The sequence below is a fragment of the Myotis nattereri genome (genome assembly GCF_964212035.1).
Source record: "Myotis nattereri genome assembly, chromosome: X".
NCBI classification, from domain to species: domain Eukaryota; kingdom Metazoa; phylum Chordata; class Mammalia; order Chiroptera; family Vespertilionidae; genus Myotis; species Myotis nattereri.
Window position 1 is genome coordinate 51,013,913 of NC_138078.1, and position 25,408 is coordinate 51,039,320.

General features: G+C 40.5%; 1 protein-coding gene across 1 annotated transcript in view; it reads left to right on the plus strand.

The window, feature by feature from the left end:
* Nucleotides 1–407: 407 nt before the first annotated feature.
* DGAT2L6 (diacylglycerol O-acyltransferase 2 like 6) overlaps nt 408–25,408 on the plus strand; it is a gene marked incomplete at both ends in the record, with an annotated part of 45,138 nt that continues 20,137 nt past the window's right edge. The window contains one exon of the mRNA XM_081080845.1: nt 408–492. Within this exon, the coding sequence (XP_080936971.1) occupies nt 408–492 (85 nt within the window). The remainder of the gene's footprint in view (nt 493–25,408) is intronic.

The window sequence follows — 25,408 nt, forward strand, 5'->3', positions numbered from 1 at the left end:
CTTTCTTAAGCAGTGAAAGGTAGCAGGTTGCTTTCAGAGGTCCTATTTGAGGCCTAAGCCATTCTTTTTTCTGCACAAATTTATCAGGGACTCCCTCCCCATACACACATAGCTAGAACCACCCCAAGGTCATTTCTGCCTCATTGCAACTGAGCACCCATGGAGAAAGGATATATGTATATTAGGGAGATTAGCTCGTAGGATCTGAAATCTGATGTGTGTAGGAAGTTGGGGCGGGGCAGAGAAACAGAGAGGACTGGAGGAAAGTTTAGGTCAACCCTAAAATCTCGAGCAGCTAAAGGGACTCTCTGATAACAGATTAAAGCAAAGCACCTGTAAGCACCTCAGCTTTAGAGGTGCTGGCCTTCCGTTTGGGCTTCTTGCCACAACAGAACAGCACCACGGTCATGGCCTTCCTCTCCCGACAGAATCTTCAGGAGATCCTCCAAACCCTCTCAGTTCTGCAGTGGCTCCCAGTCTACATATTTTTAGGTGAGTGAACCCCAAGAGCTAGAGAACACATGGAAACAGGCTAAGAAAGAGGCCAGGAATCCACAAATGAAGAGGGCTCCAAAGAGATCATTTGGTTGGTGCCCTCCCTCTGGGAAGGACTGTGCCTCCTCACTCAAGATATGGCTACTGTTGAGTTCACTGGATTTCTCTCCTCCCAACTGAGGGGTGTGAAGGTCAGGAATGAGGCTGTAGTTGTTCTAGTTTAAAGATCACCGCAGCCTTCTCAAGACTGCCCCCTCTAGTTCAGAGTCAGATTCAGACTGGAGCAAAGGTGGTGATGGCTTGCAGCATTGGTGTTAGTAGGTAGGTATAAGATGATTTCCCAATATAAGGTAATGGTGAGAGAATTCTGAAAAATCTCAGGGTTTCCTGAGTAACTCATTATACAGAATTTTGAGAAAAGGCCAATTGTTCAGTGGACTCTCTGTCAGAAACCAGGACTTTGTGGGCAGCCAATTAAGGGGCAAGCTTGGAAATTGGACAGGGAGAAATGTCATCCTGAAGGATGAGACAAGAAGGAGGCAGCCTATTCCAATCCATGGACAGCTGGCTGTATGACCCCTTAGAGCAGAGGTTCTTAACCAGGACCTCGAATTGGGGGTTGGGCCACTTTGAATTTGGATGGAAAAAAATTGCCTCTTTATTTTCACTAATTTCAAATAGAATTGATGAGTGTAAGCAACAAACCACAGAAGTGTTAGCAGTACCTGTGAACGTGTTAGTAACAGACATCGCAGAGATGTGCAAATCATATGCAAGTTGCAGACATTTCATTTATGCTCATGATTGTTTCAAAATTCTTATAGATATTTGAACTACCATTAGGTATGGTTATTTAATGCATAAATCAAGAAGCCCATGTTACTATGTCACTTTTTTGTAATGTTTTGATAACTGTGCTTTAATATGTTGAGTTTCCTTCGTAAATCTGTATTTTATTTTGTGCATTAAAAATATTATTCAGAGAAGGGTCCACAGGCTTCACTGGACTGCCAAAGGGTCCCATCACCCCCCAAAGATGCAAACTTATTGAGCCTTATTGAAGTTAAATCAAGTCCATCAATGGCTTGACTCTGGTAATAAGAGAAGGAAGCACTTTTTCTGTAAATGTATTTGTTTCTAGTGTTTCATATTTTCTTCTTGTTTTCCTTTGTATTCATCTTAATGTCCTCAAAAAGACCCTGTTGATAAGTTCCAGCCCTTAGCTAGGAAAGTGAGGGGTACAGGAATGTCCTAGGAGACTTGGCATTGTGATGGCAGCCACCATTTCAAGTCTGGATCCCAGAAAGATGGGACAAAGAGAGCAGGAAGAGAAGGTCAAAAGAGAAAGAGCTGTGTGAGCTGGCCCTTTTAGGTGTGAGGTCTGTCCCACCACAGAAAGCTTTTGTATGGTATTTGACACAAGGGCCCAGATTGTTCTGGCTCTTCTGGGGAGCTGTCCTCAAGAAAATGTTCTCACTTTTCTCCCAGAAAATGGTTTATTCTTGTTTTAAAATTTTTTTATTGATTAAGTTATTACATATGTGTCCTTATCCCCACATTACCCCCCATCCCCCCCAATCATGCCCTCAGCCTCCTGTTGTCTGTGTCCATTGGTTAGGCCTATATGCTTGCATATAAGTCCTTTGGTTGATCTCTCCCCCTTACCCCCACCTTCCCCTACCTTCCCTCTGAGGTTTGACGGTCTGATTGATGCTTCTCTGCCTCTGGATCTGTTTTTGTTCATCAGTTTATGTTGTTCATTATATTCCATAAATGAGTGAGATCATGTGATATTTATCTTTCTCTGACTGGCTTATTTCACTTAGCATAATGCCCTCCAGTTCCATCCATGCTGTTGCAAATGGTAAGAGTTCCTTCTTTTTTACTGCAGCGTAGTATTCCATTGTGTAGATGAGCCACAGTTTCTTTTGGTTTGTTTGTTTTTTAAAAATATATTTCATTGATTTTTTACAGAGTGGAAGGGAGAGGGATAGAGAGTTAGAAACATCAATGAGAGTGAAACATCGATCAGCTGCCTCTTGCACACCCCCTACTGGGGATGTACCCGCAACCAAGGTATATGCCCTTGACCGGAATAGAACCGGGGACCCTTCAGTCCCCAGGCCAACGCTCTATCCACTGAGCCAAACTGGTAGGGCGTGTACCACAGTTTTTTAATCCACTCGTCTACTGATGGGCACTTAGGCTGTTTCCAAATCATAGCTATGGTGAATTGTGCTGCTATGAACATAAGGGTGCATATATCCTTTCTAATTGGTGTTTCTAGTTTCTTGGGATATATTCCTAGAAGTTGTATCACTGGGTCAAATGGGAGTTTCATTTTTAGTATTTTGAGGAAACTCCATACTGTTCTCCACAGTGGCTGCACTGCATTCCCATCAGCAGTGCAGAAGGGTTCCTTTTTCTCAGCAGTACTTGTCGTTTGTTGATTTATTAATGATAGCCATTCTGACAGGTGTGAGATGGTACCGCATTGTCGTTTTGATTTGCATCTCTTGAATGATTAGTGACTTTGGACATGTTTTCATATATCTTTTGGCCTTTCTTCTGTCTTCTTTCGAAAAGTATCTATTTAGGTCTCTTGCCCATTTTTTCAATGGGTTGTTTATCTTCCTTTTGTTAACTTGTGTGAGCTCCCTGTAAATGTTGGAGATTAAACCCTTATCGGTGATAACTTTTGCAAATATGTTCTACCATGCAGTGGGCCTTCTTGTTGTTTTGTTGATGGTTTCCTTTGCTGTGCAAAAGCTTTTTATTTTGATGTAGTCCCATTTTTTATTTTCTCTTTAGTTTCCATTGCCCTAGGAGCAGTATCAGTGAAGAAATTGCTTCGGCATATGTCTGAGATTTTGCTGCCTGTGGATTTCTCTAGTATTTTTATGGTTTCCCATCTTATGTCCTTTATCCATTTTGAGTTTATTTTTGTGTATGGTGTAAGTTGGTGGTCTACTTTCATTTATTGCATGTATCTGTCCAATTTTCCCAACACCATTTATTGAAGAGGCTGTCTTGACTCCATTGTATGTTCATGCCTTTTTTGTTGAATATTAATTGAGCATAGTGGTTTGGGTCGATTTTGGGGTTCTCTATTCTATTTCATTGATCTATATGTCTGTTCTTGTGCCAGTACCAGGCTGTTTTGAGAACAGTGGCTTTGTAATACAGCTTTATATCTGGTATTGAGATCCCTCCTACTTTGTTCTTCTGTCTTAGGATTGCTGCAGCTATTCAGGTTTTTTTTTTTTTATTCCAGATGAATTTTTGGAAAGTTTGCTCTAGGTCTGTGAAATATGCCATTGGTATTTTAATGGGGAGTGCGTTGAATCTATAGATTTCTTTGGGTAGTATGGACATCTTGATGATGTTGATTCTACTAATCCATGAACTCGGTATGTTCTTCCATCTGTTTATGTCTTCCTCTATCTCCTTTTTCAGTGTCCTGTAGTTTTCCACGTATAGGTCTTTTACCTCCTTAGTCAAGTTTAGTCTTAGGTATCTTAATTTTTTCGTTGCTATGGTAAATGGGATTGCTTTTTTAGTCTCCCTTTCTATAAGTTCACTATTGGTGTAAAGAAATGCCATAGATTTCTTGGCATTAATTTTGTATCCTGCTACATTGCTGAATTCATTTATTAAGTCTAATATTTTTTTATGGAGTCTTTAGGGTTTTCTATGTACAGTATCATGTCATCTGCAAATAAGGACAGTTTTACTACTTCTTTTCCAGTTTGGATGCCTTTCATTTCTTCTTCTTGTCTGATCGCAATGGCTAGTACTCCCAGTACTATGTTGAACAGGAGTGGTGAGAGGGGGCATCCTGTCTTGTTCCTGTTCTTAGGGGAAATGGTTTTATTTTTTGCCCATTGATTATGATGTTGGCTGTGGGTTTGTCATATATGGCTTTTATTATGTTGAGGTATGATTCTTCTATTCCTATCTTGCTGAGAGTTTTTATCAAGAAAGGGTGTTAAATTTTGTGAAATGCTTTTTCTGTGTCAATTGATATGACTATGTGATTTTTATCTCTCAATTTGTTTATGTGATGTATCACATTTATTGATTTGCGGATATTGTACCATCCTTGCATCCCCAGGATAAATCCTACTTGGTCATGGTGTATGATCTTTCTGATGTACTGCTGGATCCGATTTGCTAGAATTTTGTTGAGTATTTTGGCATCTATGTTCATGAGGGATATTGGCCTGTAATTCTCTTTCATTGTGTTGTCTTTACCTGGTTTTGGTATTAGGGTGATGCTGGCTTCATAGAATGAGCTGGGAAGTGTTCCTTCCTCTTGAATTTTTTGGAATAGTCTGAGGAGGATAGGTTTTAGCTCTTCCTTGAATGTTTCGTAACACTCCCCTGTGAAGCCATCTGGCCCCAGGCTTTTGTTTGCTGGGAGCTTTTTGATGACTGCTTCAATTTCCTCCATAGTTATTGGCCTATTGAGATTTTTAGTATCTTCCTGATTGAGTTTTGGAAGGTTGTATTTTTCTAGAAATATGTCCATTTCCTCCAGGTTGTCTAGTTTGTTAGAATAGAGTTGTCCATAGTAATTTTTAATAATCCTTTGTATTTCTGTGGGGTCTGTTGTTATTTTGCCCCTTTCATTTCTGATTTTGTTTATTTGGGTCCTCTCTCTTTGCTTATTGGTGAGCCTGGCTAGAGGTTCATCAATCTTGTTAATCTTTTCAAAGAACCAGCTCTTGGTTTCATTGTTCTTCTGTATTTTTTTTTTTTGGTCTCTATGTCATTCATTTCTCTTTTTTAAAAAATTTCTTTATTGGTTAAGGTATTATAAATGTGTCCTCATCCCCCCATTAACCCCCAACCTCCCCTCCCCCACTCATGCTTTAATCCCTCTGTTTTCCGTGTCCATTGGTTTGGCTTATGTGCATGCATACAAGTCCTTTGGTTGATCTCTTCCCCTTAACCCCACCCTCCCCTACTTTCCCTCTGGGGATTGATAGTCTGATTGCTGTTTCTCTGTCTTTGGATCTGTCCCTGTTCATCAGTCTATGTTGTTTACTATATTCCACAAATGAGTGAGATCATGTGGTATTTATCTTTCTCTGATTGGCTTATTTCACTTAGCATAATGCTCTCCAGTTCCATTCATGCTGTTGCAAATGGCAAGAATTCCTTCTTTTTTACTGCAGCCTAGTATTCCATTGTGTAGATGTACTACAGTTTTTTAATCCACTCATCTGCTGATGGGCACTTAAACTGTTTACAGATCTTAGCTATGGTGAATTGTGCTGCTATGAACATAGGGGTGCATATATCCTTTCTGATTGGTGTTTCTGGTTTCTTGGGTTATACTCCTAGAAGTTGGATCACTGGGTCAAATGGGAGTTTCATTTTTAGTTTTTTGAGGAAACTCCATACTTTTCCCCACAGTGGCTGCAAGAGTCTGCATTCCCACCAGCAGTGCAGATGTTTTCCTTTTTCTCCACATCCTCTCCAAAACTTGTTGTTTGTTGATTTGTTGATGATAGCCATTCTGACAGGTGTGAGATGATACCGAATTGTCGTTTTGATTTGCATCTCTCATATAATTAGTGACTTTGAGCATGTTTTCATATGTCTTTCGGCCTTCTGTATGTCCTCTTTCAAAAAGTGTCTATTTAGGCCTGTTGTGCATTTTTTGATAGGATTGTTTATCCTCCTTTTGTTGAGTTGTATGAGTTCCCTGTAAATGTTGGAGATTAAACCCTTATTGGTGATATCATTGGCAAATATGTTCTCCCATGCAGTGGGCTTTCTTGTTGTTTTGTTGATGGTATCCTTTGCTGTGCAAAAGCTTTTTATTTTGATGTAGTCCCATTCTTTATTTTCTCTTTAGTTTCCATTGCCCTAGGAGCAGTATCAGAGAAGAAATTCCTTCGACATATGTTTGCGATTTCGCTGCCTGTGGATTCCTCTAGTACTTTTTTAATTAATTACTTTTATTTATTTATTTATTTATTTTTTATTGCTTAAAGTATTACAAAGAGTATTACATATGAATCCCTTTTTTACCCCGCCCTTGACAATCGCCTGGCCTCCCCTACCCCCCAGTGTCTTATGTCCATTGGTTATGCTTATATGCATGCATACAAGTCCTTTGGTTGATCTCTTACCCACCCACTTCCTGCCTTCCCACCCTCCCCAGCCTTCCTGCTGTAGTTTGACAGTCTGTTCAAGGCAGCTCTGCCTCTGTACCTATTTTTGTTCATAAGTTTATAATGGTCTTCATTATCTAGAAATGAGTGAGATCATGTGGTATTTTTCCTTCATTGACTGGCTTATTTCACTTAGCATAATGCTCTCCAGTTCCATCCATGCCGTTGCAAATAGTAAGAGTTCCTTCTTTTTTACAGCAGCATAGTATTCCATCGTGTAGATGTACCACAGTTTTCTAATCCATTCATCTACTGATGGGCACTTAGGCTCTTTCCAGATCTTAGCTATGGTGAATTGTGCTGCTATGAACATATGGGTGCATATATCCTTTCTGACTGGTGTTTCTGGTTTCTTGGGATATATTCCTAGAAGTGGAATCACAGGGTCAAATGGGAGTTCCATTTGTAGTTTTTTGAGGAAACTCCATACTGTCTTCCATAGTGGCTGCACCAGTCTGCATTCTCACCAGCAGTGCACAAGTGTTCCTTTTTCTCCACATCCTCTCCAGCACTTGTCGTTTGTTGATTTGTTGATGATAGCCAGTCTGACAGGTGTGAGATGGTACCTCATTGTTGTTTTCATTTGCATCTCTCGGATGATTAGTGACTATGAGCATGTTTTCATATGTCTCGTGGCTTTCTGAATGTCCTCTTTTGAAAGGTGTCTATTTAGATCCTTTGCCCATTTTTTGATTGGATTGTTTATCTTCCTTTTGTTAAGTTGTATGAGTTCCCTATAAATTTTGGAGATTAGGCCCTTATCAGATATGACATTGGCAAATATGTTTTCCCATGCAGTGGGTTTTCTTGTTGTTTTGTTGATGGTTTCTTTTGCTGTGCAGAAGCTTTTAATTATGATGTAGTCCCATTTGTTTATTTTCTCTTTAGTTTCCATTGCCCTAGGAGCTGTATCGGTAAAGAAATTGCTTCGGCATATGTCTGAGATTTTGTTGCCTTTGGATTCTTCTAGTATTTGTATGGTTTCCCATCGTATATTTAAGTCCTTTATCCATTTTGGGTTTATTTTTGTGTATGGTGTAAGTTGGTGGTCTAGTTTCATTTTCTTGCATGTATCTGTCCAATTTTCCCAACACCATTTATTGAAGAGACTATCTTGACTCCATTGTATGTTCTTGCCTCCTTTGTCAAATATTAATTGAGCGTATTGGTTGGGGCTGATTTCTGGGCTCTCTGTTCTATTCCATTGATCTATATGTCTGTTCTTGTGCCAGTACCAGGCAGTTTTGAGAACAGTGGCTTTGTAATACAGCTTGATATATGGTATTGAGATCCCACCTACTTTGTTCCTTCTCAGGATCGCTGAAGCTATTCGGGGTCGTTTTTTATTCCAGATGAATTTTTGGAGAGTACGTTCTAGGTCTGTGAAATATGCCAATGGTATTTTAATGGGGAGTGCATTGAATCTATAGATTGCTTTGGGTAGCATGGACATCTTGATGAAGTTGATTCTACCAATCCATGAACTCGGTATGTTCTTCCATCTCTTTATGTCTTCCTCTATATCTTTTTTCAACGTCCTGTAGTTTTCTGAGTAGAGGTCTTTTACCTCTTTAGTTAAGTTTATTCCTAGGTAGCTTAATTTTTTTGGTGCGATGGTAAATGGGATTGCTTTTTTAGTCTCTCTTTCTGCAAATTCACTATTGGTGTATAGAAATGCCATAGATTTCTTGGCGTTAATTTTGTATCCTGCTACTTTGCTAAATTCTTTTATTAAGTCTAATAGTTTATTGATGGAGTCTTTAGGGTTTTTTAAGTATAATATCATGTCATCTGCAAATAAGGACAGTTTTACTTCTTCTTTTCCAATTTGGATGCCTTTTATTTCTTCTTCTTGCCTAATTGCAATGGCTAATAATTCCAGTACTATGTCGAACAGGAGTGGTGAGAGGGGGCATCCTGTCTTGTTCCTGTTCTTAGGGGAAATGGTTTTATTTTTTGCCCATTGATTATGATGTTGGCTGTGGGCCTGTCAGATATGGCTTTATTATGTTGAGGTATGATCCTTCAATTCCCACCTTGCTGAGAGTTTTTTTTTTTTTTATCAAAAATGGGTGTTAAATTTTGTGAAATGCTTTTTCTGCATCAATTGATATGACCATGTGGTTTTTTTCTTTCATTTTGTTTATGTGATGTATCACGTTTATTGATTTGAGGATATTGTACCATCCTTGCATCCCTGGGATAAATCCTACTTGGTCGTGGTGTATGATCTTTCTGATGTACTGCTGGATCCGATTTGCTAAGATTTTGTTGCGGATTTTGGCATCTTATGTTCATGAGGGATATTGGCCTGTAATTCTCTTTCATTGTGTTGTCTTTACCTGGTTTTGGTATTAGGGTGATGCTGGCTTCATAGAATGAGCTTGGAAGTGTTCCTTCCTCTTGAATTTTTTGTAGTAGTCTGAGGAGGATAGGTTTTAGTTCTTCCTTGAATGTTTGGTAAAACTCCCCTGTGAAGCCGTCTGGTCCTGGGCTTTTGTTTGCTGGGAGCTTTTTGATGACTGCTTCAATTTCTTTCATAGTTATTGGCCTATTGAGATTTTTAGATTCTTCCTGATTAAGTTTTGGAAGGTTGTATTTTTCTAGGAATTTGTCCATTTCCTCCAGGTTGTCTAGTTTGTTGGAGTAGAGTTGTCCATAGTATTTTTTTAGCAATCATTTGTATTTCTGTGGGATCTGTTGTTATTTCACCTCTATCATTTCTGATTTTGTTGATATGGGTCCTTTCTCTTTGCTTCTTGGTGAGCCTGGCTAGAGGTTTGTCGATCTGGTTTATCCTTTCAAAGAACCAGCTCTTTGTTTCATTGATTTTCTGTATTGTTTTTTTGGTCTCTATGTCATTTATTTCTGCTCTAATCTTTATTATCTCCTTCCTTCTGCTCACTCTGGGGTTTTCTTGTTGCTCTCTTCCTAATTCTTTGAGCTGTAGATTTAGATGATTTACTACCATTTTTTCTTGTTTGTTGAGATAGGCCTGTAGAGCTATAAACTTCCCTTTCAGGACTGCTTTCATTGCATCCCAGAGGTTTTGGATTGTTGTGTTTTCATTGTCATTAGTTTCCAGGATGTTTTTTATTTCTTCTTTGATCTCATTGGTAACCTAATCAATATTTAATAACATGCTATTCAGCTTCCAAGTGTTTGAGTATTTTGGGTTGTTTTTATTATAGTTTATTTCTAATATTATGGCCTTGTGATCTGAGAAGATGCTTGGTATGATTTCAATCTTCTTGAATTTGGGGAGACTTTGTTTGTGACCCAATATGTGGTCTATTTTTGAAGATGTCCCATGAGCACTTGAGAAGAACATATATTTTGTGGCTTTGGGGTGAAATGTTCTGAAGATGTCAATTAAGTCCATCTGATCTAGTGAGTCATTTAGGATTGCTGTTTCTTTGCTGAGTTTTTGTCTAGTGGATTTATCCAGTGATGTCAGTGGTGTATTAAAGTCCCCTACTATGATTGTATTGTTGTCGATCTCTCCTCTGATATCTTCCAGGAGTTTTTTTATGTATTTGGGTGCTCCTGCATTGGTGCATATATGTTTATCAGGGTTATATCCTCTTGTTGTATTGATCCCTTTAGTATTATGAAGTGGCCTTCCTCATCTCTTGTTATGGCCTTCACTTTGAGGTCTATTTTGCCTGATATAAGTATTGCTACCCCAGCTTTCTTTTCATTTCCATTTGTCTCAAAGATATTTTTCCATGCCTTCACTTTCAGTCTGTGTGAGTCCCTTCTAATGAGGTGGGTCTCTTGTAGACAGCAAATATATGGGTCATGGTTTTTTATCCATTCAGCCACTCGATGTCTTTTGATTGGACCATTTAGTCCATTTACGTTTAAAGTTATTATTGAAAGGTACTTGTTTGTAGCCATTTCTATTTTTTGTGTGTGACTGTTTTCTTTCTGGGCTTTTTAGTTCTTCTTCTTACACCAGTCCCTTTAGCATTTCTTGCATTGCTGGCTTGGTGGTGATAAACTCCCTTAGCCTTTTTTTGTCTGTGAAGCTTCTTATTTTCCCTTCAAGTTTGAATGATAGCCTTGCTGGATAGAGTATTCTTGGATTCAGTCCTTTGCTTTGCATCACTTTATAAATTTCTGTCCATTCTTTTCTGGCCTGATGTGTTTCTGTTGAGAAATCATTTGATAATCTGATGGGGGATCCTTTGTAGGTAACTCTCTGTTTCTCTTTTGCAGCCTTTAAGATTCTGTCTTTGTCTTGTACATTTGCCATCGTTATTATGATGTGTCTTGGTGTGGGTCTTTTGGGGTTCATCTTGTCTGGGACTCTCTGTACTTGTGTAACTTTTTTCTTCCCCATATCTGGGAAGTTTTCTGACACTATTTCTTCAAATAGATTTTCTAATCCTTGCTGCTCTTCTTGTCCTTCTTGCAGCCCTATTATGCGTATGTTACTTCGTTTCATGTTGTCCCGAAGCTCCCTTAAGCTCTCCTCCTGCTTTTTAGTTTTTTTCTCCAGTTGCTGTTCAGATTGAGCTTGTTTCCCTGCCTTATCTTCTAATTCACTAATTTGGTCCTCTGCTTCTTCTAGTCTGCTGTTGAAACTTTCCATGGTGTTTTTGATTGTAGCTATATCACTTTTCATTTCTTCCTGATTCTTGCATAGGTTGTTGATTTTCTCATCCATCCTGTGAATGAATTGTACAACCATTATTCTGAATTCTTTTTCTGTCATGTGGCACGCTTAAACTTCATTAATTTCCTTTCTTGGAGATTCCTCATTGTCTTTCCTCTGGGTGTTGTTTCGTCTCTCCATTCTGATTATCTCCTGATGGTTCAAATGTCAAGTTGCGTGGGCCTGGGCCATGTGTAGTGGGAGCCTCCCGCCACCCTAGTGTCACTGAAGAGCTCTGACACTAAGATGTGTGGTTGTTGTGGGTTGGTGGGAACCAGGCTCGCTCAGAGTCAGTGTTGTCAGCGCTCAATGTGGCCTCGTACGCGCCCTTAGAATCAGGGACCCTGCTTGCACCGTGCTGAAACAGAGACCCCCCTGAAGCATGTTGAAAACCAGAGCCCCCTAGCATGAGCCAGGAGTCAGAGTTCCCCAGAATCCAGTATCAGAGTCTCTGTTGCTTCGCGTGACCTTACCTTGAGAATCAGGGTCCCTGTGTGCCCTTGCACCAGGAATTGGAGTCACTGGCTCTTAGTATGAATGCACAGGAAATCAGGATCTCAGGCGCAGGTGATAAGAAACACAGTCAAGTCACTGGTGCTTGGTGCTGCTGCCTGCCCAGAGAATCGGGGTCCCTGGGCCTGTGATATGCAGTACAAATTCCATGTGTTCGTGCAATTGCTCCCAGCCCAGGGCTCAGAAGCCGGCAGTGCGCCTAGGCTCAGTTCCTGGGGTTCGTGCGTTTGCTCCCAGCCCAGGGCTCCTGAACCCAGCCCTATGCGGGATCAGTTCCAAGGTGCTCGCGAGCACTTCCAGGCCAAAGTTCCTGGAGCGCTGAGGCCCCAGCAAGGGGTGGGTCTATCAGTTAGTTACTCTGGCGCTGCCCGAAAGCCTGTGGGCAGGGGGGATGGGCTCTGTTACTCATGGATCTGCCAAGGGGATTTCTGAACTTTTGGTGTCCACAGGTCTGTAGCTGTGGTCGCAGGTCTCTGTCCCCACTGGCTGCAGGGTCCTGGTATGCGTCTGAGATCAGACTGGGTGGTGCTGAGGCCAGGATCCTAGTCTCCAGCAGCTCTGTTTCCCAAGATGGCGTGGTCGCTGTGCCTGTGCTGGCCGCCCAGGAGTGTCCGCGCAAGGAGCGGGACTCTGCTGCCTAAGACTGCCCGGTTTAGCAGCCCCTTAGAAGACCTGCAGAATCTATCTGTCCCTAGCTCATACACATACACCACACACGTCCACACACTCCTCTATTGCCGGGGTCCAACCCCAGCGGGTCCAGGGGTCCCCAAAGGTGTGGACGGAGTCGGCGAAGAAGGAATGACATGGAGACGGAGTTCACTTGATCAGCAGCCTAGCCAGGATCTCTAGCCAGGATCTCCAGCCAAGTTCTGGTCTGGATCTCCAGAGAGGTTCTGCTTAGGATCTCCAGCCAGGTTCTGTGTCCATGGTCTCTTGCTAGGTTCTCCAGCCAGGTTCTCCAGGTTCTCCAGCCAGGTTCTGTAGCCATGTTCCCTCGCTAGGTTCTCCAGCCAGGTTCTGTCCAGGTTCTCCAACCAGGTTCAGTCACCAGGTTCTAGTCAGGTTCTCTTGCCAATTTCTGTAGTCAGGTTCAGTCCAGGATCTTTTGCCATGTTCTCTCCAGCGAAGTTCTTCTGTCTCTAGAGAACGTTCTGTGTAGGTTCTGTGCCAATTTCTGTCTCTCCAGCGAAGTTCTTCTGTCTCTAGAGAACGTTCTGTGTAGGTTCTGTGCCGTTTTCTGTCTCTGTTCGTTCTGTCTTCTTACATCTGTATTTATACCAGTTGATTCCAATCCTACCAATCTCTATTTCAAAGGTTAGGGCGTTTCTTATCTCCATTCCAGGGAGTAAAGATTATGTAGCTTAAGCATGATTGTTCGTAGTTAAAGTGATTAATTACCCACCTGGCACTTAGTTAAGAGGTTTTATTCCCTCCCTAACTTCAGGGGAAAATCCCTACCTGGGGAAACAACCTTTCTCAGAGACCTTGGTTAAAACACATAGTGCCAAGAAGGTGAGCAAACATATTAAAAACAGTATGCCATATATGCCAGGTCCCTTGAAACAGCAAGCATGGACCGGCTCCCGGCACTCTATCACTTCCTTGCGCTCTCACACTTTCTCCCTCCCTCCCTTCCTGCTGGTCGCCATTTTTCCTTCCAGAAACAATATCTCCTCTAGTATTTTTATGGTTTCCTGTCTTACGTTTAAGTCCTTTATCCATTTTGAGTTTATTTTTGTGTATGGTGTGAGTTGGTGGCCTAGTTTCATCTTTTTGCATGTGTCTGTCCAATTTTCCCAACACCATTTATTAAAGAGACTGTCTTGACTCCATTGTATGCTCTTGCCTCCTTTGTCGAATATTAATTGGGCATAGTGGATTGGGTCGATTTCTGGGTTCTCTATTCTATTCCATTGATCTATATGTCTGTTCTTGTGCCAGTACCAGGCAGTGTTGAGAACAGTGGCTTTGTAATACAGCTTGATATCTGGTATTGAGATCCCTCCTACTTTGTTCTTCTTTCTCAGGTTTGCTGCAGCTATTTGAGGTCTTTTTTATTCCAGATGAATTTTTGAAACGTTCGCTCTAGGTCTGTGAAATATGCCATTGGTAATTTAATGGGGATTGCATTGAATCTATAGATTTCTTTGGGTAGTATGGACATTTTGATGATGTTGATTCTACCAATCCATGAACTCGGTATGTTCTTCCATCTGTTTATGTCTTCCTCTATCTCCTTTTTCAGTGTCCTGTAGTTTTCCACGTATAGGTCTTTTACCTACTTAGTTAAGTTTATTCCTAGGTATCTTAATTTTTTCGTTGCTATGGTAAATGGGATTGCTTTTTTAGTCTCCCTTTCTATAAGTTCACTATTGGTGTAAAGAAATGCCATAGATTTCTTGGCATTAATTTTGTATCCTGCTACATTGCCAAATTCATTTATTAAGTCTAATATTTTTTTTTATGGAGTCTTTAGGGTTTTCTATGTACAGTATCATGTCAACTGCAAATAAGGACAGTTTTACTTCTTCTTTTCCAGTTTGGATGCCTTTCATTTCTTCTTCTTGTCTGATTGCAATGGCTAGTACTCCCAGTACTATGTTGAACAGGAGTGGTGAGAGGGGGCATCCTGTCTTGTTCCTGTTCTTAGGGGAAATGGTTTTATTTTTTGCCCATTGATTATGATGTTGGCTGTGGGTTTGTCATATATGGCTTTTATTATGTTGAGGTATGATCCTTCTATTCCTATCTTGCTGAGAGTTTTTATCAAGAAAGGGTGTTAAATTTTGTGAAATGCTTTTTCTGTGTCAATTGATATGACTATGTGATTTTTATCTCTCAATTTGTTTATGTGATGTATCACATTTATTGATTTGCGGATATTGTACCATCCTTGCATCCCCAGGATAAATCCTACTTGGTCATGGTGTATGATCTTTCTGATGTACTGCTGGATCCGATTTGCTAGAATTTTGTTGAGTATTTTGGCATCTATGTTCATGAGGGATATTGGCCTGTAATTCTCTTTCATTGTGTTGTCTTTACCTGGTTTTGGTATTAGGGTGATGCTGGCTTCATAGAATGAGCTTGGAAGTGTTCCTTCCTCTTGAATTTTTTGGAATAGTCTGAGGAGGATAGGTTTTAGTTTTTCCTTGAATGTTTTGTAACACTCCCCTGTGAAGCCATCTGGCCCCAGGCTTTTGTTTGCTGGGAGCTTTTTGATGACTGCTTCAATTTCCTCCATAGTTATTGGCCTATTGAGATTTTTAGAATCATCTGGATTGAGTTTTGGAAGGTTGTATTTTTCTAGGAATATGTCCATTTCCTTCAGGTTGTCTGGTAGTTAGAGTAGTGTTGTTCATTGTATTTTTTAATAATCCTTTGAATTTCTGTGGGGTCTGTTGTTATTTCACCTCTTTCATTTCTGATTTTCTTTATTTGGGTCCTTTCTCTTTGCTTCTTGGTGAGCCTGGCTAGAGGTTCATCAATCTTGTTTATCCTTTCAAAGAACCAGCTCTTGATTTCATTGATCTTTTGTACTGTTGTTGTTTTTTTGTCTCTATGTCATTTATTTCTGCTCCAATCTTTATTATCTCCTTCCTTCTGCTCACTCTGGGTTTTTCTTGTTGCTCTCTTTCTACTTCTTTGAGTTGTAGAGTTAGATGATTAACTATCATTTTTTCTTGTGTTTCTTCCCCCCCCCCCCCTTAGGTAGGCCTGTAGTGCTATAAACTTCCCTCTCAGAACTGCTTTCATTGTGTCCCATAGATTTTGGATTGTTGTATTTTTATTGTCATTAGTTTCCAGGATGTTTTTAATTTCTTCTTGATCTCTTTGGTAACCCAATCATTGTTAAATAACATGCTTTTCTGCTTCCAAGTGTTTGAATTTTTTGGATTGTTTTGATTGTAATTGATTTCTAATATTATGCCATTGTGTTCTGAGAAAATGCTTGAGATGATTTCAATCTTCTTGAATTTCTGAAGACTTTGCTTGTGACCCAATATGTGGTCTATTTTTGAAAATGTCCCATGTGCACTTGAGAAGAACGTATATTCCGTGGCTTTGGGGTGAAATGTTCTGAAGATGTCAATTAAGTCCATTTGAGCTAGTGAGTCATTTAGGATTGATGTTTCTTTAAATGGTTTCTTCTTAAGCATTTTTTCTCTCTTCCTGTTCCCTCTCAAGGCACACTGTCTCTAGACAGGAATAGGGTAGAAGGCATAGCCAACACTGCATATGTAAGGGTCCAAGAGGGTGAGAGCTCACTTCCTGGTAATGCCCACCCCCAATCTCCACAGCTTCTAGTCATCCTGATAGAGCTGGAGAAGTGGACTGAGGATGTCAGGGACAAATGATGGCATTGATGTGTCGTATGTGAAAACACTAATAATAAATGTGAATGTTTTCTTTCACCTGCATTTTTTTATTTTTTATTTTTATTTTTATTTTTTTTAGAATTATAAACATACTCAAACTTAACTTTATTTTTTTTTATTGCTTAAAGTATTACAAAGTGTATTACATATGTGTCCATTTTACCCCCCCGCCCTAGACAGTCCCCTAGCCTCCCTTATCCCCCAGTGTCTTATGTCCATTGGTTATGCTTATATGCATGCATACAAGTCCTTTGGTTGATCTCTTACCCACCCACTTCCTGCCTTCCCACCCTCCCCAGCCTTCCTGCTGTAGTTTGACAGTCTGTTCAAGGCAGCTCTGCCTCTGTACCTATTTTTGTTCATAAGTTTATAATGGTCTCTATTATCCATGAATGAGTGAGATCATGTGGTATTTTTCCTTCATTGACTGGCTTATTTCACTTAGCATAATGCTCTCCCAGTTCCATCCATGCCGTTGCAAATGGTAAGAGTTCCTTCTTTTTAACAGCAGCATAGTATTCCATCGTGTAGATGTACCACAGTTTTCTAATCCATTCACCTACTGATGGACACTTAGGCTGTTTCCAGATCTTAGCTATGGTGAATTGTGCTGCTATGAACATATGGGTGCATATATCCTTTCTGACTGGTGTTTCTGGTTTCTTGGGATATATTCCTAGAAGTGGAATCACAGGGTCAAATGGGAGTTCCATTTTCAGTTTTTGAGGAAACTCCATACTGTCTTCCATAGTGGCTGCACCAGTCTGCATTCCCACCAGCAGTGCACGAGTGTTCCTTTTTTCTCCACATCCTCTCCAGCACTTGTCGTTTGTTGATTTGTTGATGATAGCCAGTCTGACAGGTGTGAGATGGTACCTCATTTTTGTTTTCATTTGCATCTCTTGGGTGATTAGTGACTATGAGCATGTTTTCATATGTCTCTTAGCTTTCTGAATGTCCTCTTTTGAAAGGTGTCTATTTAGATCCTTTGCTCATTTTTTTAAATATATTTTATTGATTTTTTACAGAGAGGAAGGGAGAGAGATAGAGAGTTAGAAACATCGATGAGAGAGAAACATCGATCAGCTGCCTCCTGCACATCTCCCACTGGGGATGTGCCCACAACCCAGGTACATGCCCTTGACCGGAATCGAACCCGGGACCTTTCAGTCCACAGGCCGACGCTCTATCCACTGAGCCAAACCGGTTTCGGCCTTTGCTCATTTTTTGATTGGATTGTTTATCTTCCTTTTGTTAAGTTGTAGGAGTTCCTTATAAATTTTGGAGATTAGGCCCTTATCAGATATGACATCAGCAAATATGTTTTTCCACGCTCACCTGAATTTTTTAAAGTTTTTAAAAATCATGCTAAAATATACATAACATAAAATCTACCACCTTAACCATTTTTAAGTGTACAATTCAATGACATTAAGTACATTCACAATGTTGTGCAACCATCACCGCCATCCATCACTAGAACTTTTTCATCATGCAAACCTGAAACTCTGTACCCATTAAACAACAATCCCCATTCTTGCCTTCTTCTGGCCCCTGGCAACCAGCCTTCTAGTTTCTGTCTCTGTGAATTTGACTACACTGGTACTTCATATATGTGGTCTCATACTGGTACGCCATTTGTTCTTTTGTGACTGGCTTATTTCATTTAACATAATGCTTCAAGATTCATCCATGTTATAGTATGTGACAAGATTTCTTTCCTTTTTAACCCTAAATAATATTCCATTGTCTGTAAATATCACATTTTGTTTATGCATTCTTCTATAGATGGACGCTTGGGTTGCTACCATTTCTTGGCTATTGTGAATTGTCCTGCTGTGAACATGGGTGTTCAAATATCTTTGTGAGACATGATTTTAATTATTTTGGATATATACCCAGAAGGGGAATTGCTGGGTCATATCGTAATTCCATTTACAAATTTTTAAGAGCTGCTATACTGTTTTCCATAGCAGCTGCACCATTTTACATTCCCGTCAACAGTGCACAAGAGTTTGAATTTCTCCACATCCTTGCCAACACTTCTTTATTTTCTTTGTTATAGTAACCATCTTAATGAGTGTGAGATGGTATCTCCTTGTGGTTTTAATTTGCATTTTCTAATGATCAGTGTCTTTTTAATTAAATCTTTATTGTTCAGATTATTACAATTGTTCCTCTTTTCCCCCCCATAGTTCCCCTCCACTCGGTTCCCACCCCACCCTCTGCCCATACCCCCCCCCCACTGTCCTCATCCATAGGTGTATGATTTTTGTCCAGTCTGTTCCCGCACTCCCACACCCCTTTCCCCCCTGAGAATAGTCAGTCCACTCCCTTTCTATGCCCCTGATTCTATTATATTCACCAGTTCATTCTGTTCATCAGATTATTTATTCACTTGATTTTTAGATTCACTTGTTGATAGATGTGTATTTGTTGTTCATAATTTGTATCTTTACCTTTTTCTTCTTCTTCCTCTTCTTAAAGGAAACCTTTCAGCATTTCATATAATACTGGTTTGGTGGTGATGAACTCCTTTAACTTTTTCTTATCTGTGAAGCTCTTTATCTGAACTTCAATTCTGAATGATAGCTTTGCTGGGTAAAGTAATCTAGGTCGTAGGTTCTTGGTATTCATCACTTTGAATATTTCTTGCCACTCCCTTCTGGCCTGCATAGTTTCTGTTGAGAAATCAGCTGACATTCGTATTGGGTACTCCCTTGTAGGTAACTGACTGTTTTTCTCTTGCTGCTTTTAAGATTCTCTCTTTGTTTTTTGCTCTTGGCATTTTAATTATGATGTGTCTTGGTATGGTCCTCTTTGGATTCCTTTTGTTTGGGGTTCTCTGTACTTCCTGGATTGTAAGTCTATTTCTTTCATCAGGTAGGGGAAGTTTTCTGTCATTATTTCTTCAAATAGGTTTTCAATATCTTGCTCTCTCTCTTCTTCTGGCACCCCCATAATTCAGATGTTGGTATGCTTGAAGTTGTCCCAGAGGCTCCTTACACTAATTTCATATTTTTGGATTCTTTTTTCTTTTTGTTTTTCCAGTTGGGTGTTTTTTGCTTCTTCGTATTTCAAATTGTTGACTTGATTCTTGCTATCCTCTAGTCTGCTGTTGGAACTCTGTATAATATTCTTTATTTCAGATCTGTATGCTTAATTTCTAGTTGGTCCTTTTTTATATCCTTGAGGATAGATTTCTTGAGGGTCTCACTAAATTTATTGGCGGTTTCTAGAAAATTCTTGAAAAACCTTAAAAGTGTAGTTTTGAACTCTATGTCCAGTAGTTTGCTTTCCTCCATTTCTGTCATTTGTGACCTGTTTCTTTGTCTCTGCATTTTGGCTGCTTCCCTGTGTTGATAGAGTGGCTTTCTATGATAGGTGTCCTATAGGACCCAGTGGCTCAGCCTCCCCAATTACCTGAGGTGGACACTCTTGGTGCACTCCTCTGTGGGCTTTGTGCACAGTCTTGTTGTAGTTAATCCTTGATTGTTGTAGGTATCACTGGGAGGAATTGACCTCCAGGCCAGTTGGCTGTGAGAATCAGCTGTGTCTGCAGTGGGAGAACTTCTGTGCTGGAGACACCCTTCTGGGGCAAGACTTGCTTCAGTGGGGCTTTGGTGCTCACTGAGTCTGCCTCCTGAGTGTGTCTGTTGTGGATCTGAGGAGTTGTATTCTGGATCGTCCCACTCTGACCACTGGGTACACTGGCTCTTGGATCTCTAAGGAGGTGGTAATTTAGCCTCTGCCTGAGGCTACCCCGCAGGAGCTATGGAGATATCTTCAGATTCCTCTTCTTTGTTTGGGGTTTGGAGGTGCCCTGATGAGGCCCAGCTGTGAAGAAATGCAAGCTGCTGTGGGGCCTTGGGCCTTCTTTTGGATGTTCTGGGTCTCTCTGACCCAGGTGTAGTCTGTTAGGTAATTTTCAGATTGCAAAGGGCCAGGCCTTTCATATGCAAAAGCCTCTGCACACAGCTTGGGTGGGGCGGGGTCTTAGGGAATCAACAGGATGGAGCAAACAGCTATGGTTGATCCTCAGTCCTACCCTAAGAGGCCCTGAGTCTCAGTTTCCCAGTAATCGCTGCAAGCACCTCTGAGAGAAAGCTGCCTTCGAGGTCCTGTTTCTTCCCATATGAGTCTGGGTCCCCAAAGACTTGCCCGGAACTGGGGTTCAGAGCAATCGGGAACTTGAGACTCCCTCCTGATTGAAAAAGACAACCGTGTCCTCAGTTGCCAGTCCTTTGCACATGTGCCTCCATACCTCTGCACTTTACTTCCGCACCTCCTCTGAGTCTCAGTGTGCTTTTCTATTTCCTTCTAGTTGTAGAATTTCCACTCAGCCAGACTTCCTGTGGTTCTGGATGATGTCCGTTTTGTCTTTTAGTTGTATTTTTGAAATGGTTGTGTGAGGCAGCAATTTCCGGTGTTTACTTATGCCGCCATCTTGGTTTCTCCTCTCATTAATGATCAGTGTTTTTGATCATCTTTTCATATGCTTGTTGGTCATTTGTCTTGACTCTTTTCCAATTGATTATCTTTATCATTCCAATTATCTTTCTTGACTAGTTTAGGTATTATACATTCTGTTTCTATTCTTTTAGTAATTATGCTAGAAATTACAACACGAATCCTGAGTGTTGGAGGTTACCAAGGTAGCCATAGCACCTAACAGTTGTGATGTGCACAGAGGTACCTAAGAGATCCTTAAATCGGTTCAGCAGTAATAGATAAAATACTAATTATAAGACCTTGGCTGTCTATGCCACTACTATCTAGTAACAAAGATAAACCAATCACTCACTCCACCATTGTTCACCATTGTTCATTTTATGTGTTAGTGCTGGACATATGCACAAGTCACTACAATGTAAGACAGACTGTGGTAAGTGAAAGAAAGAGCCACAACAAATTGATATTAGGGTTTCAAAAAATAAATTATTACACTAAGTTGAGAGGATCAGGGAAGGCAGGAAAGGAAAGCGGTGTGGCATGATGAACAGGATGTCGGTTCTGGAGTTTGTCAGACTTGGATAAAACAATTCGCTGTGTGACTTCAGACAAGTACTGTAACGCCTTTATACCTCAGTATCTCCATCCTCTAGCCTGGTCCACAGTAAATGCTCCATACAAAAAAAAAAATTGTCCTTCCTCCATCCTCTCCTCCCTCCCTTTTCCCCTCCTTCCTCCCCTCCCTCCCTCTCTTACATTCTTCCTTCCTTCCTTCCTTCCTTCCTTCCTTCCTTCCTTCCTTCCAACTTCTTTCTTCTTTCTCTTTCTCACCCTCTTTTCTTGATCCCTCTGTCTTGTTCAGAGCATCTCTCAGTGCTTCTCCTTCCCAACTGATGTTCAGAATCATGGCTAATTACTGAGCATTACTGGAAGTGATGGGCAAGGAAAAATGGAAAAGGGGAAGAAAAAGGCAAAGAGATAAGAAGGAGGGAGGGAAGGAGTGAGAAGAAAGAAATTAAAAAACTGTTTGAGGGAGATGTGGAATACAAATACTCATGACCCTTAGAATTAATCAACAGCCCTGAGAACCCTCTGAAGGCCAGCTCCTATATAAAAGATGGCTTTCAATCTGTCTCCTCTTTTCTGGGCTTATATCACCATCTACCTAAAATGTTACAATATTCTCTTTCCTAGCCCTCTATTCTCTACTCTCCACCCTCTCCAATCTACTCCACTGCCTGCTCCCAGAAGAGTCTTTCAAAAGCATGTTTAATTATAGCCCTCTCTTGCTCAAAAATAGTCAGTGGTTTCCCATTGCCTACTCGATGGAGCACACATGTGTTAGCTTGGACATTCAAGGCCCTCCTCCACTCTCTGGCTCCCTATACCAGCTCATCCTCCTACTCTTCCCCTGGAAGCTTGTCTTCCAGACAATCTATTCACAAAACAAACACAAATGGTACTCTCCCACTGCTTCACCTCTGCTCTATTTCCTCCACTGGAAATGCCCTGATCACTCTTCCTGGATTATCCATGGACAACCCCTCCTTTTAGATATTGCTTAAGTCACAGCTTCTCTGCAATGTTTCCCAGAGAGCCCGAGACTACATCAACTCCGAAAGTCCAGCGTACTTTGTACAAACAGGTTGGGTAGCAGCCTTTATATTTGTTGTTCCCTTCTACCCAATAAACTCCATGAGAAGAGGCATCAGCCATGTCTTGTCATTATTATATTTCTCATAATACCAGGCTTGACACTAAGTTGACAATTCTTCCAGATTTCTGCTTCCTCAGTAGAGACCTTTAAGTCCACCTCTTGTTCTTTTTTTCCCTCTCCTGAACATCTGTGTGTGTGTGTGTGTGTGTGTGTGTGTGTGTGTGTGCGTGCGCGCATGCACACACGCCTGTCTTCTTTCTCTAGTTTCTTTTTTAAAATTATTTTTCATAAATATGCATTATTTATGTTTCTAGTTTCTGATACTACAAAACAGATCATTGTCTTGGAAGTCACTCAGACCAGGTCTGCCACTTACTTGCTATGTGACCCTGTACAAGTAAGTCACTATTGTTTTCTATGTGACTTTGAGCAAGTCATTCACCCTCCACCATTGTAGAAACAGAGCATAATACCTGCCTTTGAAGACCATTCCAAAAATTAAAGAAGCAAGAAAATCCTTAATAGATATTCATTTTCTTTCCTTCTGTTATAGAAATTAGCATTAACTAGATCTTAGAAAATTAAGCAAATAGAGACTTTGATATAGTGCCAGCATTCCCATAGGCCCCTTCAAAGCATTATTCACTAATCCCTCTCCTTCACCCCATACATACAATCAATCACCAAACCATGAAAATTCTACCTCCATATTATCTTTCAAAATGGTTTGGTAAATAGCAACCCATTTCAGGTTCCCATTGCCTCTCATCTAAATCATTGAAACTCTTAGTTTATCTCCCTGCCTACAGTTTCTCTTGCTCCCACAGTTAGCCTAAAATACTTTCCTGATACACAGATATGATCATACCACTCCTCTGCTTAATAACCTTTACTGGTGTCTCATTCCCTTCAACAACAGGCCTAATCTACCCAGCTTCTTTCCCAGCTTCATCTCCTATTCCATGGCTTCCTGAGTTTGGAGGTTATGGTGTTACTCATGGGCTTTGGACTCCTCTACCTCCAGGCCTTTGTTCAATTTTTTCCTTGTGCATGGAAGGCTCTTCCTTCACTAATCTATATGTAAAAATTCTATTCTTCTTCCAAAAATTCAACTTAAATCTTGCCTTCTACAAGAAGTCTTTCTTGATTCCCCAGTAATAAGGAATAGTCGTTTCCTTAGGTTCCCGTAGAATGACATTTGAGCTCTGACTACATAGTTCTTACTCTCTGGGATGTATTTGTTATTTATGGTTCAGTCTTCCCCACTAGACTGAATTTCTGGAAAGCAAGAAATTTATTTTCTACGTGTTAATATGAGCTAACACACACATTGTACTTAAAATAGCTCTTGGCACATAATAAAGAATCAACAAACACTACACTCACTCCCTCAAAGCTTGCAGTGAAGGTATATGACCTCTCCCAACCTCGGCTTTTTAAAAAATATATATATTTTATTGATTTTTTACAGGAAGAAGGGAGAGGGATAGAGAGTTAGAAACATCAATGAGAGAGAAACATCCATCAGCTGCCTCTTGCACACTCCCTGATGGGGATGTGCCCGCAACCAAGGTACATGCCCTTGACCGGAATCGAACCTGGGACCCTTCCGTCCGCAGACTGATGCTCTATCCACTGAGCCAAACCAGTTAGGGCTCAGCCTTGGCTTCTTCATATGTAAAACAGAGATGATAAAATTATCTGCTCTCAGAGTCATGAGAGGATTAAATGAGATAATGTACATTAAGTGCTTCTTAATTTAAAATGCTGGGTACATGGTATCAATGACTATACTTAAATTATTTTCATTATTTCCATATTTATTCTCTTCACCCTCCTCATTCCAGTCCCCAATCCTGTCTGAATGGCCTCTAGCACAGAGATTTCACATGAGGTGTGCCCATTCAATGTTTGTTGAATGATTAGCTTACCTTTGATTCCCACAGATTATTAGATCTATAGTTAATTTGGATCCAAAAAGTAACTACAAAACCACAGAAATTCATCTTGGACATACCAGCCATGTTCTTAGATTTTTTAAGGCTTTGATTAGAATGGTGGGTCTTTGCTTTACACTGGAAATAACTGATTGCCTATAGCCTTATACACACATGCACGCCCTGGAACCTCAGAAGGCCTTTCCTTGTTTGGAATAAGGGCTTTGGTGATTTCTCTTACTCTTAGTTTTCACCTGCCCCTGGAGAATTTTGAAATCAAACTTCTACTAGTAGTACAATTTAATGTAACATTTTATCATGAGTCATCTTGCCCCTGCTTGGCACTGTGCTAATGGCTGTTTTCAAGAATCTTACTGTGTAGTAGGGAAAGGGCCATACATGTAAGCTACTAACTACATAAGCAGCAAAATCAAACAGGGCAAATAGAAGTATAAGTAATGTGCTGTGGGTATGCGGAGGAGGAAGCCCTTAATTCTGACTAGAGAAGCAGCAAACATATCACCAAAGAGGTATCATGTGAGCTAAGCCTTAAAGGTTGGGAGAATTTTGATAGGTAGAATGTTGGGGAGAGGGTAGTCAGAACAACAACAGCATCCCCAAAGGCATAAAGATGTGAAATTACATGGTGGGCTGAGGGGATAGGAGTAAACTAAGGTAGTTGAGCCCCTGTTCCCCATACTCCAGCCATTTACATCCCACCTTCTGGTTCTTTCAATGTCTGAATACCTCCTATGCTATTATTACTGAACATTTTTCCAAATTAGTTCATTTCTGTAACCTAAATTTATATATTTCAGCAAGAAACTTTATATCACTGCCATAAATTCACTTTTATTCATTACATATTAAAATAACTTTTTATCCATACACCAACTCACATCATCTAGTGTCCTTTCAGTGGTATGGGACCACACTTTGAGGAATACTGGGCTAAAGCATAAGGGCTGTGAATGAAGGTACTGAGAGATGAAGCTAGGAAAGTGGGGGAGGGGGGACAGTCCATAGAGAGCCTTAAATGCCAAGCTAACATGTTCAGACTTTATTCTGTCAGCAGTGGGAAAACATTGAAGGTTTCTGAGGAAGCAAAGGACATTATGACTGTGCTT